At 40.3% G+C, this 16,724-nt stretch overlaps 1 protein-coding gene across 2 annotated transcripts in view; it reads left to right on the top strand.

Annotated features, from left to right (window-relative positions):
- USP22 (ubiquitin specific peptidase 22) overlaps positions 1-16,724 on the top strand; it is a 104,034-nt gene that overhangs the window by 84,187 nt on the left and 3,123 nt on the right. For both annotated transcript variants that reach the window (XM_054080214.1, XM_054080213.1), the window contains 6 exons: positions 5,952-6,057; positions 7,726-7,884; positions 10,078-10,204; positions 12,998-13,089; positions 14,557-14,619; positions 16,505-16,654. In XM_054080214.1, the coding sequence (XP_053936189.1) occupies positions 5,952-6,057; positions 7,726-7,884; positions 10,078-10,204; positions 12,998-13,089; positions 14,557-14,619; positions 16,505-16,654 (697 nt within the window). The remainder of the gene's footprint in view (positions 1-5,951; positions 6,058-7,725; positions 7,885-10,077; positions 10,205-12,997; positions 13,090-14,556; positions 14,620-16,504; positions 16,655-16,724) is intronic.

The following is a 16,724-nucleotide window of genomic DNA, read 5'->3' as shown; positions in this document are numbered from 1 at the left end:
AAACATAAAGAAAAAGCTTGCAAGGACAAAGATCCCTGCGCTCTTTTCAAATGGATAAAGAATCTGAAAAGACTAAAAGACTCTAAAAGACTTCCTTTTTTTTTTTTCTTCCTTAAAGTGTGGTTTGACTCTAAATGAAGAATTGATCTGATGTACCTTCTAGAATTACTAACAACATCAGACTTTCTCAACAGTTTCTTCGTTCTTAGGTTCATTTGGCCTCTGAATGAAAATGAAACTGTGATTCGTCCTAAAACTTTGAAAAAATTATATCATAGAATGGTTAGGGTTGGTAATGGGATCTTAAAGATCATCCAGTTCCAACCCCCTGCCATGGCAGGGACACCTCCCACTAGACCAGGCTGCCCAAGGCCCCATCCAACCTGGCCTTGAACACCTCCAGGGATGTGTTGGACATTCTTTGGAAAGCATGTGTGCATACGTGTAGATTCTTGTGCTGTGGGTTGGATATCACAGATGTGTTGAAAACACTGACTTCTCAGTTGGTATTTTAAAATGGTTTTGGGCAGCTTGAGTTGAATTAAGGGGCTTTGCACCTTCAGTACTGATCTTTTTTTGAGTTGTGAGAAGGCTACCACTTATATTCAATACCCACACTGAAATTCAGTTATCTAATGGATGTCTTTACAATAGAGCTGCTTGCATAGACATAACTAAGCTGTTGAACTGCTACTAGGGGAAAGCTTTAGCACTTGATCCTTGGCATCTGTGCACCCAGGTTTTTAACTGTCTGTTTCTGAAGAAATGGACTTTTATTAAACTGTGGTAAATAATCTATGCTGCATCAAGGCAATTTAAAAGAAGTGGCTGAGCAGTTGTGTGGGAACCAAACCGGTTCATGTAAACCAGAATTTCAAGTATGATCATGATAAACCACTTTTGGAATGAACAAGTTTGCTATGTAATGAGAAAGTTTTCCCACTTGTATATTTACTGCTGCGCACAAACACCGTGCACACGTGAAGTATGCATATGTAAAAATATTATTACTAATAGTGAGAATATGTCCTAAAGCTACAATAAGCAAATAATGCCTCCTCTGCCAATATTAAATAAATATTAAATCAAAAAAAGCTTTTAAAGCTTCTAGTCAATAGTAATCAAGTTCTACAATTAACATACAGTGAAGTAAAATAAATATGGAGAAAATTTTGTCCGAAGACCTTGGCTTTTGGACATTATTCGTGATCACCAAAGCTTCAGGCACTAAAGTAAAGTCCTCCTTATGCTAAGAACTATGTAAACATGTAGTGATATTTGTTTGGCTGACATGGGTCATTTATCCCTTTTCCATTCCATTTACTCTGCTTTCTAGGAAGTTTCCTAATGCAAGTCAGAGAAAGCTTTAAATGCCAGTTAGTGATATCTGTTAGGAAAATATATATGTTTTCTTGATGCGCATGTAAAGATTTGGATGTAGTATTACAAACCCTCAAGCATAAAATTAACTGCCCTGAGATTATTATATGCACTGGCCCATGAAGTTGTTTGGTTTGGTTTTAATATACTTTGTTTTAGTGGCATCTGTGAAGTTTTGGAAGCCCGGGATACCTGCACGATTACCCGCTTAAATCGTGTCTCAGGGGTGACAGCTCTGCTTGTGCTCATGCTGTTGTGTTGAGCTGTGCAGGGCACATTCCGAACATTTAACAGGGCTCCTCTGTGCTGCTGGAGTAGTGACTCTGGATAAAAGGGAATGTAGCCTGTCGTGCCTGTGCATTGCTGTTTTTCATTCCAGCTGCCAGAGAAGGAGGGACTAACTGGAAAGTAGTATATTGATGAAAAAAAAAATACTAAGCTATTAATTACTCCTTTTTCTCTGCTATTCATTCAGACTGTGTACCACTGACAATTCAAAAAGCTACAATCTGAATTCTTTTCCCAGTGTTGCTACTCGAAATGACATTTAGAGCTGTACCTGCCTCTTGTGCTATTCCCATCCCCCTTGCTGCTTTGGTAGTGATCAGAGTTGTGCAGTGTCACTGTACGTTGGCAGTTGTGCCAACCACAAAAGCTTCCAAATGGGATTCATGGCTTACTCCCCATCAGATACAAGCTGCTTCCCCAGAGCGATGCTGGGAACAGCCTGGCTGGGTAGGTGATGGGCACCTGTTTTGTGTTCAAGGCTGACCGTTCGCCTGGACCTGGGCATGGATGACCTTTGATCTTTGAAACACATGGCAACGTTGACTTTCAGTCTCTGAATGTGTTTGTGGTATAAAAGATGCTGAAAGCGGTCAGACATTGCTATATTGCTTCTTGCATGCGTTCTTAGACAAACAAGCCCAAAGTATATACTTCATGTAGGACCCTTCAGGAGTTCCAGAGCTCAGGAATGTAAATAATGTGTATTTCAACCCAGTCTGTAAAGCATTAGTTCAGCTTTTAGTAAGCATAAGAGATATATCTTAGTTATCAGTGCTCTGGAAGAAGTTCAGGTTCTAAATCTGCACGCTCCCAGGACAGTGAGGTTCTGATAACCCAAACACTTTGTTGTTTACTGTCTCAGACATATTTGAACTTGGAGAAACTTAGTCCAGAACTGTTATTTTCTTGTGTGAGGGAAGACTGCAGTTCCAAAGTTCATGTTCAGCCCAGGGAAATCACTGGCTGTATAATTCTTTTTATTATTTTATTTTATTGCAAGAGCAACAACAATTGAGCAGCAGTGGTAGAGGTGCACATTTGTACATAAAGCTTCAAAAAGCAAGATAGAAGAAACGAAGTAATCCTATGTCTTTATCCCAAATTGTATTCAGCTAATATTATTCAGTTGTGTAACAAAAACCATGTACTACTTCAAAGCTGATTATTCCTCATCGATCTGGTTCTCATGAAGCATTTTGCATTCATCTTTAACAAGTTCTACTACAAAGCAAACTTGAAGCCTGGTGCAAGGTATCATGACAGAAAAAGAGTTCTGTGCTGAGATTTGGAAGTAAAACACTATCCTGTTCTCTGAATTCTGCATCATAATCTTAGGAACTGATAAAGCATATGCTAGCGAAACATATCGTCTGCTATGATCCTTATAAATTTGTGTAGACTGCTTTGTCAAAGAATTACAAGCGCATGCTGAAAACACTGGGGCCAAAGTAAAGCAGACAAGTCGACACTAATGTCTTGGTTTGATAATCCCCCTTTTAAAAAGTGCATATTGGAATTTGGAGGCAAAACTTCTTTATTTTACTTCAAAACCCAAAACAATGTTGAAAAGCAATCTATGGCTGTTCTTACAGTTGTTTTGCCTGATTTACCGTTAGTAGCTTATTAGAAGTGTATATATTCAAACACAAGTCAGTATGTTGAGTTATTGCACAGATGTAGTATTAACTTCTGGATTTGTGGGGAAAAAAACAAAAAGGCATTTAATTTGAATCTGAACTTTTACACTCAGTTTTCTACCACTCTCATAATCACCTTAGCATATATATTGATGCGTTTTAATGTTTGGGTTTTGTCTTGTGCTGACCAGCCTCTTACAAGAATTTTCCCAGTAGGAATTATGGCCAGCTCTAAAAACGAAAATGTGCGAAAATAAAACCTGCTTTGTAAGACAGAAATGTTGAAGGGAACCTTAACTTGAGCACAACAATCTCGCAGCATCTAGTTCTCAGCTGCATAATATACCTCCTCTCAGCATCTGTTACATATTGACGAGTGTGAGTAGGTGGTAATCTTACTTTTTTCTCCCTCCTCTCCAATCAAATGTCATGGGAAATAATGTTGAGTGGGTAATGCCCTTCTGTTTTGCTGGGAACAAGCTCGCAGGATATTCTTTTGAGACCCTCTCATCACTGATGCTGATTGACTTGTATAATTGAAAAGGGAGCGTTCGTTCTCTCCCGTGGGCGGGAATGGCTGTCTGTTAATGGGGTCCAGCAGGGGTGGTACCTGTGGTCCAGGGAAAAGCTCTAGACACTCTTTCTCTGCTTCTGCCCCCTCTAAACAAAACAGAGGGAGATAAGGTTTCAATTGGTGATGTTAGAAGAAGGTGGCTGTTGCATGTTGTTTCTTTAAAAAGAGGAGTTCTAAAAGAAGGATGAAAACCATTAAAGTCTTTTTTGGCACTCCACATGTAGTCCTTAAAGCTTATAAGTGATCTTTTTCTAAAGGTGAAGCATGTCTTGTACAGTCTCTATTCTGTATGCTCTATTCATTAGCTTAGCATAATTGAGACCTTAAAAGGATCTTAAGTTCGGGAAGATTTAGCTGGAATTCTCATCAAAAAAATGCCTGAGACTGGGGCTGATAACCCCCAGCTTGACCCTTGCCCATTTGAAACCTAATTTTAGAGCATTATGTTCAAGAGCCCTTGTAAGGAAACAATATGCTTTTCTTGACAAGTCAAACCCAAGTTTCAAAAGCAGGCGACTGAGTGAGAGCTTTGCTGAGGCGCTGAGGATCTAATGAGTTGAAGAGGCCCATTGCAGCTCAGCAGATATCACCGATGTCTGCTTTTCTACACTTGGTATCAGGTGGGCCCTCCGTCAGTTAATATACTGTTTCTCAACAAACTTCTAAAGCTTCATTGGGAAAACAAACTCTTATTCTGCAAGAAGACTCCAGCTGGAGCACTTTAGACGTAAGAAAAATGGTGGGGTTTTGCCCTATGCTTTTACTTTCTGCAGGTGTTTTTTTGACATACTTGACTAGAAATTAAATGTTTCTGAGTAATTTGAGGAGTCAACATCTTAGTATTTCAGTTTCGGAAGTTAGATACTTCCTAGTAAGATGACTTGGAAACCTGGTAAAACTTAAATTTCTGTCTTAGCAGCTTCTCTTGTAGGAAACTGGGAGACATCTTAAGGTGCACTTGACAACATAATTAGCTGGTGCTGTGAAATAGTTTGTGTGTGCATCTCATTACAAAGCAAAACCAATTGCATCTATCCTATCCAAGGAAAATAAGCAGTACAAATCAAAAAATAAGCAGTTCAGAAATAAAAAAATAAGTGGATCACTCCAAGTTCGCCTGTGGGCAATGGAAGGAGTAAGCTTCAAAGTCGAGAACTGTGCCAGGACATTTTTGGTTATTTAATGCTCTGGTTAGTCTAAGAAAGCTGACTTGGCCTAATCTCAGCACTCAGATCATAAAAATGAATTGCTGTGCTCCTGGGACCTGCAACGATAGTTTATAATGCCTAAAGGAGGAGTATGCATCCATTGTGCCCCTTGAGAACTTAGAGTATGGCTGTGTCTCTGAGGAAGACACAGCACTTACATTCCCGCTTCCGATAAGGACATCTTTCACGTTCTCACTAGTGAGAACCTGAACGGACAGTACCTGGTTTTGTTGACAGTACAGGATGCAGACAGCCAGGTGAGGGGTCCAAGCAAACCTCCTCCCCTCACTCTGTTCGCAGAAGCTGACTGAGATAGAATTAAAAAGTACCATTTGCTCACCTTTCTCCTCTGTTCGTTTAGGAAAATGATGTGCGATTGAATGCTCTGCTTAAGCAAAAACCAGCGCTTCTGTGGTAAAGAGCTGGCCGTTTCTTTAGGTACAAATGTTGCACAGCAGCACTCTAAGCGAAGTTTAAATATTCAGTTTCATGAACCACCCTGGCAAATCCTTCATCTTAGGAACTGATCTTTGTCTCAGATAGTGGAAAGCAAGTATCTGTAAAGGGAGATAAAGCTGCATCCTGACAGAGGGTTTGGCCAACAGCTCATAGGGCTTAAAGCTTCACCTCTACAGGAGTTAACTGCATTTAGTCAACTTCTGATTATCTTTTATGTTGTAGGAATTCTCTTGTTCCCTTGTTTTTTCTTTAATGCACAACATTTTCAGGGTTCTCTATTCTCTGTGCGAACTTGCAGTATGTTTATAGCGTTGCGTTATAGAGTTACTGGAGACACAATCCAAAACAAACCACTGTTCCCTCAGAGCATTTTTGACTTCTCAGCCTGTGTTTGCATCCCTCCAGGTGATGATAATGGGAAGAAGGCCAACAACCCCAACCACTGTAACTGCATCATAGACCAAATCTTCACAGGTGGACTGCAGTCTGATGTTACCTGTCAAGTCTGCCAGTAAGTAAATTTTTTACTTTTGGTTCTGTACACCCCTAGTGCAACAGCAACTGAAGCTTTTCTAGCTCGAATACAAATAAAATACCAGTAAAATTCCAGCAAGGCAAGAACTATTTAAACACTGCATCAGCTAAATGCAGTCCTTTGCTAGTTAACTGTCGTCTATTAAGACATAACCAAAAAACTGCTTGGAAAGTACCACAGGCTATGGACATCGACTTTCTACTAGTCTGTAAAAGGTTGTTCTTTTCCAAGCTGGTGAGGAAAAGACTTCCAAGATCTCTTTGCTTTTGAAAGTATGTAATTACCACTACATTTAAAGAAAATGCTGATACGCAACCATGTTTTCCTTCACTTAGAAGCCTCGTGTATCATCAGGAAAGGTTTCAAAGCGGCTGATAACCTGATGTAATCTCAGTTACCAGCACCAGCAAGTGAATGTTTTACAAGAGTAGGGAAAAATGTATTTGTTGTTCTGCTCTGTGTACTGGAGCAAGCTGGCTTTTCTTTCACTCTCAAGATGTTTGGCGTGGCCATAGTGTAGAAGTCAGAGTTATTATTTTGTTCTATCTTGAGTTCTCTATAATTACACAGTCCTGCAGATAGACAGTGGTGCTGTGCTTGTTTGGATCTGCTGTTATTCCCAGTTTCCTGGATAGATTTGCAGAGGACTTACTGTAAGGAAAACGTATGAAATTTTATTCTTTTGCCTGGTAGAGCCACAGAATCCCTGTGTGATAATGAAAAGCTTCATGTGTTGTGACATAATGTTAGCATTGATGAAACTTTAACAAAAGAAGTTTTCTTCTGAAAATTGACAACTTCTGCACAAATGAAGCTGGAAAAAAAGTAGAATATTGTAGGCTTAATAAGATTGCAGAGTGGAAGACCCTAATTTTGGAGAAAGAGAGAACTCAAAAATAGGCATAACAGAAAATGCTTCCAGCCTAGGGACTTAAACCCTGGGCATTCTGGAGTTCTCTTAAAAATGTATATGCTGGAAGGAAGTATGTAAGTCAATACAAGCTAAAACTTTGAGAACCTCTTTCTGTAGTCTAGCTGTTGCTTGTCTTCAGCTGTCTTGTAGAGGAATCTGATTGAGAATATATGCTATTCTTAATGCAGTTTTCTTTGGTCTTCAAATTGCAAATGCTGTAGGAGATACTAATATGAACTGCAAAGCTGATTTCAGTGCAATATTGTATAGCAAATGTATTGGACTATCTCTTTATCCAAGTAGTCTTAAGCACCACCTTCCATGTCTTGACTTGAGAGCCATGTTGCTAACCTAGTTGCTATTGTGATAGATGTTAACTGGTTTATACTGGCCGGTAGTATAACCAGTACTGCTGTCTCTGAGTAACCCTGCACATTCACTTTGAGTCACAGGGCTCCAGTGAGCGGGAAAATGTATTAAATGCATATATTTTGCGTCTAATACATCACCTACATTTCCTAAAACATATGGCTTTTCAATATTCAGAAAAACAATCAGTTGTGGGGAAATAAGCTGGAACAACTGTATTTTATGTCATCTTTGAGTGCCCTCTAGGGGTGATGTAGATCCCGTAGTTCTTAAAAGTGAGTATGTGGCATGTACCCTGAAGTGACCAAGACTGTTAATTTTACTTCCTTTAAACATGTATTAAACTGCTTTCTTTTTCATAGTGGCGTTTCCACAACGATAGACCCATTTTGGGACATCAGTTTGGATTTGCCAGGCTCCTCCACCCCGTTCTGGCCACTGAGTCCAGGGAGTGATGGCAGTGTCGTAAATGGGGAAAGCCATGTATCAGGCACCACCACTCTCACAGACTGCTTGCGAAGGTATGAAATGAAACACACACACACATGGTGATGGGGTAAAAAGAATTTGGTTTCATTCTGTTCTTCAGGTGGCACTGAACAATGGGAGTGACGCTTTGTCATGGCATTGTCCCCAAACAACATTTTTATAGGTATTATTTTGGCAAAGAGAATGTGAGAAGGCAAAGAAGGCTCAGAGCAGCAGTAGGACTAATGATAAACAGTCAAAACCAGTTGCCACGTGATGCAAAAAGAAAACAGATTTTATATTGGCTACTGCCAGGCAATCTGTTTTTAAATGACCAAAACCACTAATGTCTGTCTCTGTGTTCTCGGTTGTGTCAGCTGAGAAAGCACGTAAAAAGAGTCAACAATGCGTTTAGTATTTGTCTAAATTATAACACCAAGTATGAATCTGATTTTGCTCTAAGCGGAGCTGAGGGTCAGCTGCTGCCAGCATAGTTGTGGAGATGGCACTAAAAACTAAAGGAATGGAGTTCTCAGAAGGGTATTCCAAGGAGGAAAATTGGGCATCTTGGAAACAGGTAGCTGAAGGAAATGTCATGGGTTCGTATATAGTGAACTTGGATCTTTTAGCAGATCTTAAAGTCATTCTCTTGTGCTAAATGCAGATATTTGTTGAAGCTGTTTGCCTGAAGAAGAGGTTATCTGTAGCCTGGGGCAAAGCTGATCGTCCTGGAATACAAATTCATAGCCTCTGACTTCTTATTTCTAACCTTCTTGTTACTTCTAAGATCAATAATGTTAGGAAAACAAGGAAATTAGTACAAATGATAAATTGCTGATGCAGGAATGCATCAAGAAGCAAAAACGGTCGAATTTTGGTGATTTTCTTCAGCATGGGGATTAGAAGAATCAGAGTGAGGTGATGATGGTGAAGGAAAAACATCCGGGTTCAAAGATACTCTCAAAGAGTATGGATTTGGGAAGGAAGTCGAGCTTTAATGGGTAAAGAGGACGAGTCTAGTTTTTTAGCTAAAAGTTATCAAGGAGATTAAATATTAGATCCAGTCAACCAGTGTAGCCATACAACTTGAAGGTGAGTGGAAGAAGGAAGAATTGAGCAGAAATATGACCAAAAACCAGCAAAATGTAGGCACTCCTAGCAATGATAACTACAAATTTGTAAGCCTCTTTACAGACGTGAGAAAAGAGGAGGGAAAATAAATAAATAAAACCAGCAAATGGTTTACACAGGCAAGGTAAAGGAAATCTTGTTAATCAAACGAGAGGAGAGGCTGTGATCACCAAGAGGCTGTGACCACCAGTTAATGCTGGAGGCTGCGTTGGCCATAAACAGAATGAGGCAAGGTAGGGTTAGTGCTGAGCTGATACCATGTTGCTCTCACGTGTGTAGTGTGTGCGTTAATGTAAAATTGTCAATTGTGTTTCAAAATATGTCATCTCAAAAAATTCTAGCTGTAAACAGCCACCAGGGAGATGATATATGTGCCCTGTGGAAGTCTAAACTTGGAGGAAGAGACTTAGCAGTCCATCCTCCTCGCCTTTTCTGTGCTGACAGGTTCTGAAACAGTGAGAGATGTTTTGCTGTAGTGGCACTGTGAGAACATAGAGGCAGTATATTTTCTCTGAGCAGTTCCCTGTTCTGTAATGGTCTCCTCTTATAGTTCCCTTGAGCAGTTCTGTCTGAAAATTTTGAAAGAGGACTTTTCTAGCTGTCAACGCTCAGGTTTTTTTCGAAGATATCTGTATTTTGAAAAGAACTTTCTGTTTACAGCTTTTTCCATCTCAGAGCTTTGATCCTAGAACTGGAGGGCTACAGGCTAGAAAAGTGTCCTACAGGTGGTACGCAGCTGAGCACAGATCATGTCATCTTGCTTTGGAACTTCCATGTCAATAGTTTTGGTTTTGAGAACAAAAGATCTTTGCTTTCTATATGAAAATTAGCTGTCCTGTTGTAAGAGATGAATTAACATTTAGCTCCATTCTCAGACACCGGTGCACTGCAGTGCGGTGTACCCAAGCAGAGCAGTGATAAATGTCAGATTTGGATATCTGAACCAGAACTTTAACTGATTACAGGTGTTGGACTTTTTCAAAATGACACTTTAAAGCCATGAACTCGCTCTTGTGATGCCAGTGACCCCCGAGTAAAAGTAAAAATGTTTTCAGCATGTATGGAAAACAGTCTGATAGTTTTGTGCATCCCTTTGCTTTTTAATATTTTTTCAGGTTTACAAGGCCAGAACATCTAGGAAGCAGTGCCAAAATCAAATGTAGTGGTTGCCATAGCTACCAGGAATCTACCAAACAACTCACTATGAAGAAGTTACCCATTGTGGCCTGTTTTCATCTCAAAGTAAGTTCTCAGTGGGCAGACAGAGCAGAAGACATGTATTTCTCTCTGAGAGGATAAGCTAGATTCCTGGGCATATCTTCTGGCTTTCACTGATCAATCTTTTCTGATATAAATTAATATAAAGAACAGCTTGCATGCCCAGCTAGATTTTCTATTATGATAGTATTGCATTATCTAGAATGTAGCTTTGCCATGTGTCTGTCAGAAACTAAGTAATCAGAACTCAGAAACAAAATGGAATGCTAGTGCAATACCAGAACCAGTGTAGAAACCAGCCTCAAATAACACTCACTCATCCTGCATGGTAAAATGTTTCTGCTGGAGGAACGCCACAGAGGAACTCTGTGTTGAAGGAAAAGTGTGAAGAAGTTATCAGTTGCAATGGAGGATGCTGCTTGTATCTTCTCAAGGGTGATGTTGTTTTCAACCTTTCCAATCCAGATTATGTCAGATGCAATGGTGGGAGATAATTTAATAACTGGTGCCCTCAGATTGCTTGAGTCTTGTACAGTCTCTGTCTTAAATATAAAGAGTGTGACCGTGGTGCAAAGTAGGCAACTGTTGCAGAAGGTAATGGTCTTTCTTTGGCAAGCAGCAAAGGGTCCTTGAAAAGCGATGCCTCAGGTCTTCGTAGGAGCAGCCACCATAGTTTAAGCGCATCTTCGATCTGCCTGAGCTTTACAGATGCAAGTTGATCAGGTCTTGAGTGTCTCCCGGGACAGAATGGCCAAGTCCTCTCATTACTAGGCAGCAGCTGATGATCACTGGCCTCAGCTTTTACCATGGCCAGTGTTAAGAAACTGCCTATCTGGTGATGACACTGGTGTCACGTAAGCTACATAAAGGCATTTGAGCTACAGCCCTGGCGACTGGCTACAGATGTTAAAAGGCCAGCCTACATGCTGTGTACACATGAAGGCTTGTATTGCTTCTCTTTCCAACTGGGGAACGATGAATTGCAAGAAGACGTGCTCCAGCCTTCTGCTCCAGAGACTTTGTTCAGTTGTTCCATTCTTACATGGTGTCAAGGCTTTGAACTTCATTAAAACACCTGAGTAACTTTAATAGTGTTGGAAGCGGTGCTTTATCTTGTAGCTGTCATGGCAAAGCGCAAGCTGAACTTTGCTATAGCATGCAGGCAGTTCTGGTTTATTTTCCAGTACTCTAAGCTAGGTCAATATGTTCATACTGGAAAATCTAATAATCTGTGTAAATATAGTGTCACAGTCTCACTGAGCAAGGCACAGACCGTATTCAAGAAATGATTGTAGTTTGGAGTCGTTAAATTACACAGCAACTCTGTATCCAGTGTAGCAGCAATTTAAAATTTATTTCCAAAATCTGGCTTGTGCAAAAGCTTGTTGAGGGAGTGCAGAGGCCTTGACATGCAAACAGAATGCTGTAGGAAGGTCTGTGTTCGTGAGAAAGGATTGAGTCAGCTTTCTACTGGAAAAAAAGGGTGTTACAGGTGGGAAGAATTGCCTCTGCTATAATGTATAGGCCTTTTCAGACTGTTTGGGACCATCGTACCTTCAGATGTTCACCTCCATGTACCGGCGGTTCTTTGGTTTCTTCTTGAGTGTCAACCAAGATGATAAGCAGTGTAATATCCCAAAGATATTAGCCTGGATATAAACAGTAGCACCATTCCGTTGTCCTTCCTTGGCTGCTTGTGGTCTTCCTGAAGACCATTCTTGCATGACTGAATTGAGGTTTCGGGAGCAGCTTGGCTGGCGGCTCGGCTTTTGGGGGATTTCGGGGATATTGAGCTCTTGTTTTTATTTCACTTTTTATTTTATTATTGCAGAGTAGTTGGTGAGATGTACCCACGGTGATTCTGCTTTTTGGGCAAACCAATGCAAATGCACTCAATCCTTTTCCTACCCTCAGTTCAGTATTTGTCTTATCCAGAATGACTGAAGAGTTTTTTTAAAAGAAATTACTTTCCTAAAGTGATTGTCTTGTCCTGTCCCTGCAAAATGCAATTTCCATTTAATGTGTTAAAGCAAAAAAGAAACACGAAAGATAAGAATTACAGAAGTCCTACGGCTTTTCACGTCTGGATCTGTTGCTAGGGAATTGTTACGGCACCACAACTGGAAAATAATTAACTAGAAGTGTAAATAGAGCAGAATTTCTGAGAAATGGGGAGAGAAACTGCCTTTAAATAGAAACTCATTCATCTCTTTCTATTATTTGTTCCTGTTTCCATTTAATGTTCAATCGAGAAGATGAGGAGAGGATGGTGGGTATTGCAGGCTCCTTTTGGCGAAGGGACAAGGCTTTTTTATTATCATATTCCATTTTTGCCTTAATTTGAATTGGTATTGCTGTGTAGGCTTGACTCTTGTCAGTTGAAATGATTGGAATGGGGGGATTAAGTGTGTGAATCTGATGGGAAGCTCACACTGTCACCGTGTGCTCATGTAGGCAGCAGCCGTGTATCTCAGCACTGATGTGGGTAAAGACTGTGTGCGCTCTCTCTGTTTAATGTATTTTCTCTTAATGTCAGTTGAGAAAAAGTCTGCGTGTAAACATATTAAGGTAAACAATGTAATGAATACTGCATTTTTCCTCCACAAATTGCAGTTTATTTTTGTAGTAGAATTGTTTTAGCATTTACATGGGGAAAACCAGTCCAACAAGTTGTTAGAAAAAGATCTGGGGTGTCCCTGGCTGCTGGCTGCCAATGTGCTTTCGTGTCATTGTTCCTAAGCTTCAGATGTTTATAAATATGACAGAAAATTTAGCGTTTTTCTAAAGCAAAAAAAAATTCTTCCCCTTTCTCTCCAGCGGTTTGAACACTCAGCCAAACTGAGGCGGAAGATCACTACATATGTCTCATTTCCATTGGAGCTGGACATGACACCATTCATGGCTTCCAGGTGGGTACCAAGTCCAAAATCCCCCGAAGACCTGGACAGAACTGTTTACCAGTTCATACATGCGCATCGTGAAACATGGAACAGCCTTGAATCAAGGTTATAGATCAGTATTTACAATGATACTTCTGCTGTAAGCTGCTCCTTGAAATGTGCATCTTTTCTGAACTAATTTTTAGATAAACTATTGAGCTTTGTGTGCTTTCTATTTAAATATTGTTCTTTTAATTAATATGTGTTAGGCTTCTGGTTGCATGTTAAATCTATAGACTCGGATCCATTGTGCCTTCAGATCTCTACTTTGGTCCCACCATGAGTGCCCACCCGCAAGTCATCTTGTGTAATTAGATGAGCCACAACCTAATCCCTAACCTGGTATTTCTAAAGCTGTAAAAGTCCTTCCTCTTTATTCCTGCACACATGCAAACAGAGGGGTTTTTTTTGTCCCCTCAATTCCTGTTTAGAGAATGCTGTGAGAAGGAAAATCATAGTCCAGATCAAAATGAGTATTTAATTGGTGTTTAAACAGAAACAGTCAGACTTATCCCACCTCTTAGATTTGTGAAAGATGTAAAGTTTTTATAAATATACCTTTATGAAAGGGATTTAATCAGTTCTGTTAACAAGTATTTGTCAGGTATTCCATTCAAATATATAAGATAATATTCAGACTTAATTTCTATTGGAAGAAATGCAGAAAGCCTCAAAACATGGTATTGCTTAGCACAGGGCTCTGTTTGGTGGTAAAATCTTACTAGTAAGCTGAACACCACCCCCTTCTCACCCTGTCGTTCCCAAAGAAAAAGAGATGCTTCTGCCAGGAGAGAAAGGGGAGCCCTGCAGCTCTGTGAAACAGTATTGTGTTAAGAATATATGATTTGTTCCAGTATATTCTGGAGATTTTGACACTTCCCTGTTCCTCTGTGGTGAATTCTTCCTGGATAGAACAGGCTCTACTGATGAAAGGTATCAAGCATAATGGAATACAGATGGGATAATCAGCAGGCATAACTCAGTAATCTGAATTTCATCGGCTATGAAATCAACAGCATAAGCCTATTGCTGCTGTCAAAACACAAAATGAATTTACAAGTCAGAGCCAGGGTGATTGACCCATCGCAGGATAAACAATGGATGTAATTAGATCTTTTCCCAGGTTTAAAATACAAATCATTTCTTAAACTCTTTTTAAGCTTTTTGGATAGGACATTTGGCATAAATGGATCTGTATTTGCAGCACCGAAGCCTTGACTGGGAGGGGAAATGGTGTTTCTTACATAGCAGTGCTGCAAGAACAAATAAAGCATCTTTAGCATCCTAATCAGCAGCACTTCTCTGCTGCTCCGGAGCAGCGTTGTGCTTCTGAATGAGGACCGGGATTTGGCAAACAGGCTGTGCTGTGTCAAACCTGTTTGCTCGGTTTGGGAAGCCGCTGCATTAAGTGACTGAATTTTTGTGTGTGTGTTGCAGTAAAGAGAGCAGAATGAACGGGCAGTACCAGCAGCCGACGGATAGTCTAAACAATGATAATAAGTAAGTGGTACATTCCATGACTCCTGTTGTGCAGGTAGTTGGTTTCTAGAGGAGATACACAGTCCACTGTGTGGGGCAAAGTTTGTTACCGTATTTCACAGCACAATAAGTCTTTCAAACTGTTTTCACTACAGTTGCCCACCCTTTTATGGTTCCATGGCAGGCGACTTTCAGATCTGAAGGTGGACACCCCAGCCACTGGTCTATGAGCAACACGAAAAGCTATGGTTACAGTATTAAAGGGGATGGGTGTTTCCTTTAAATAATCCTGTCTCTATTGCAATAGCAAAGGGAGTTCCAGAGGACCAAAAGAAAGCTTATAGAGCACTGACAGTCCCAGTCCCATGTAGACGACCCAAATAATTCTTAGATCTCATTCAGGTATTGATTCCAGTCGAAATAAATGACTTGTTGATGCGAGGCTTGCTCAAGAATGTAAAGGAGGGTAATTTAAACCAATATTCATAGCTTTATGAGGATAGAGATGGTCACACAAACCGTATCTTTTTATTAATAAGGTCACAAGTTTGGTTGCTGCAGTTGTGCTGATGTTGTGTATTTAAATTCTTCAAGGTACTTCATTTGGCACTAGAAGTTTCATTAAGAAATTGGAATTGCATGACAGAGAGATTTTAAAGCCAGCTGCCTAGGTCTTAGTGCAGTTGTTGTACAGCAGATATTAGGCAGGTGTTACATGTGGTCTTATAGCAATCGATTCATTAGGTGTGTGGTATTTAATGGTGTTAGCAAAGATCTGAAAGGAAACACAACTGATCACTGTTGAGATCTGCACATGGCTTAGCTTGGAGCAATTGTTAACAATGGAGAGGATTAAGTAAGGAGAGCTGAGACATCAGGGCTGCTTAGTGAGCTGGATGCCAGTAAACAGCTGGGGCAATCGGAGAATTCTCCATCTAGGACTAAAGGGTGGTGTGCATCCAGCTGGATTAAGGACTCGGCTAGGGAGAGAGAGGCTTTATCAGTGGCTCTGTAGACAGGCAGCTGAGTAGGTGCCTTGTTGGGGCATCACTGGGTCAAAAGAGCTCTGTGACTTTGAATGTAAGTAGGACAACATCGAGATTAGAGAGATTATTTTGCCTTTATGCGGATGTGTTTGTATCCCAGTTTGCTGAGAGCATTTTAAGAAAGAGTTAAAGAGTGGAGCTGCGAGGATATTTGACTGGAAACAAAATCTTACCTTCTAATGAAAAAGCCAAGGGCTTTCCTCTTCTCATTTTTAAGAAAGGAAAAGGAAGAAAAAAAATTAAGGAGCTTGATTAGCCTGTCAGTGTCTTTGGAACAGAGACATGTCTGCTGGTTTTGGGGCTAGCGGGCAAATGCACAGCAGCATCTGAAAGATGGAAGTTGGGGCTGAATATATTCGGTATTTCAAAATAGGTACAGACATTCCAGGTTAAGGACAATTAATCAGTACAGCAATTTATCACTACAAGTATTTAAGATTAGCTGTATTTAAGGTTACCTCCTTACCAATCTCCATACCTCAAATGCATTTTAATGGCTCATTAGAATAACTAATTCAGGGAAATAGAAGGTCAGACTAGGTAGTCTGTGGTCTTCTTCAGGAGTGCATCAATATTGATCTATTTTAGCAGAAAAATCCTTGGTAGCTATTACTGGTAAAGCTGAGGGCTGTCATTAGCCTGAAGTGTTGCAGTAATACCAAGATGAAGAATTCAAATGTGGTTCTTTTCCATGGGATAGGATGCCCTTTTCCCAGTTAATGTTAAAGAGCGGGTGTTTTATTGCTGGGTCAGATCCTGTGCTATTGCTATACACACCGTGAAGACAAGCTTCTGCCTGTCTAAAATGTCTGCTGGTTTCTCTTTTGATCCATGTATTCATTAATTTTCTTCTGTACCAGGTATTCCTTGTTTGCAGTAGTTAATCACCAGGGAACCTTGGAGAGCGGGCACTATACCAGCTTCATCCGGCAGCACAAGGACCAGTGGTTCAAGTGTGATGATGCCATTATCACCAAGGCTAGCATTAAGGATGTGCTAGACAGCGAAGGGTAAGTTGTGAGCTGGAAAGGGGAAAGGAAGGGAAACTGACATTTGAATTTTCCTTATTTTGACTTAAAA

This window comes from Cuculus canorus, chromosome 15, assembly GCF_017976375.1.
Source record: "Cuculus canorus isolate bCucCan1 chromosome 15, bCucCan1.pri, whole genome shotgun sequence".
NCBI classification, from domain to species: Eukaryota; Metazoa; Chordata; class Aves; order Cuculiformes; family Cuculidae; genus Cuculus; species Cuculus canorus.
Note: the sequence above shows the minus strand (reverse complement) of the source record. Positions and strands in the feature narration are given on the sequence as shown.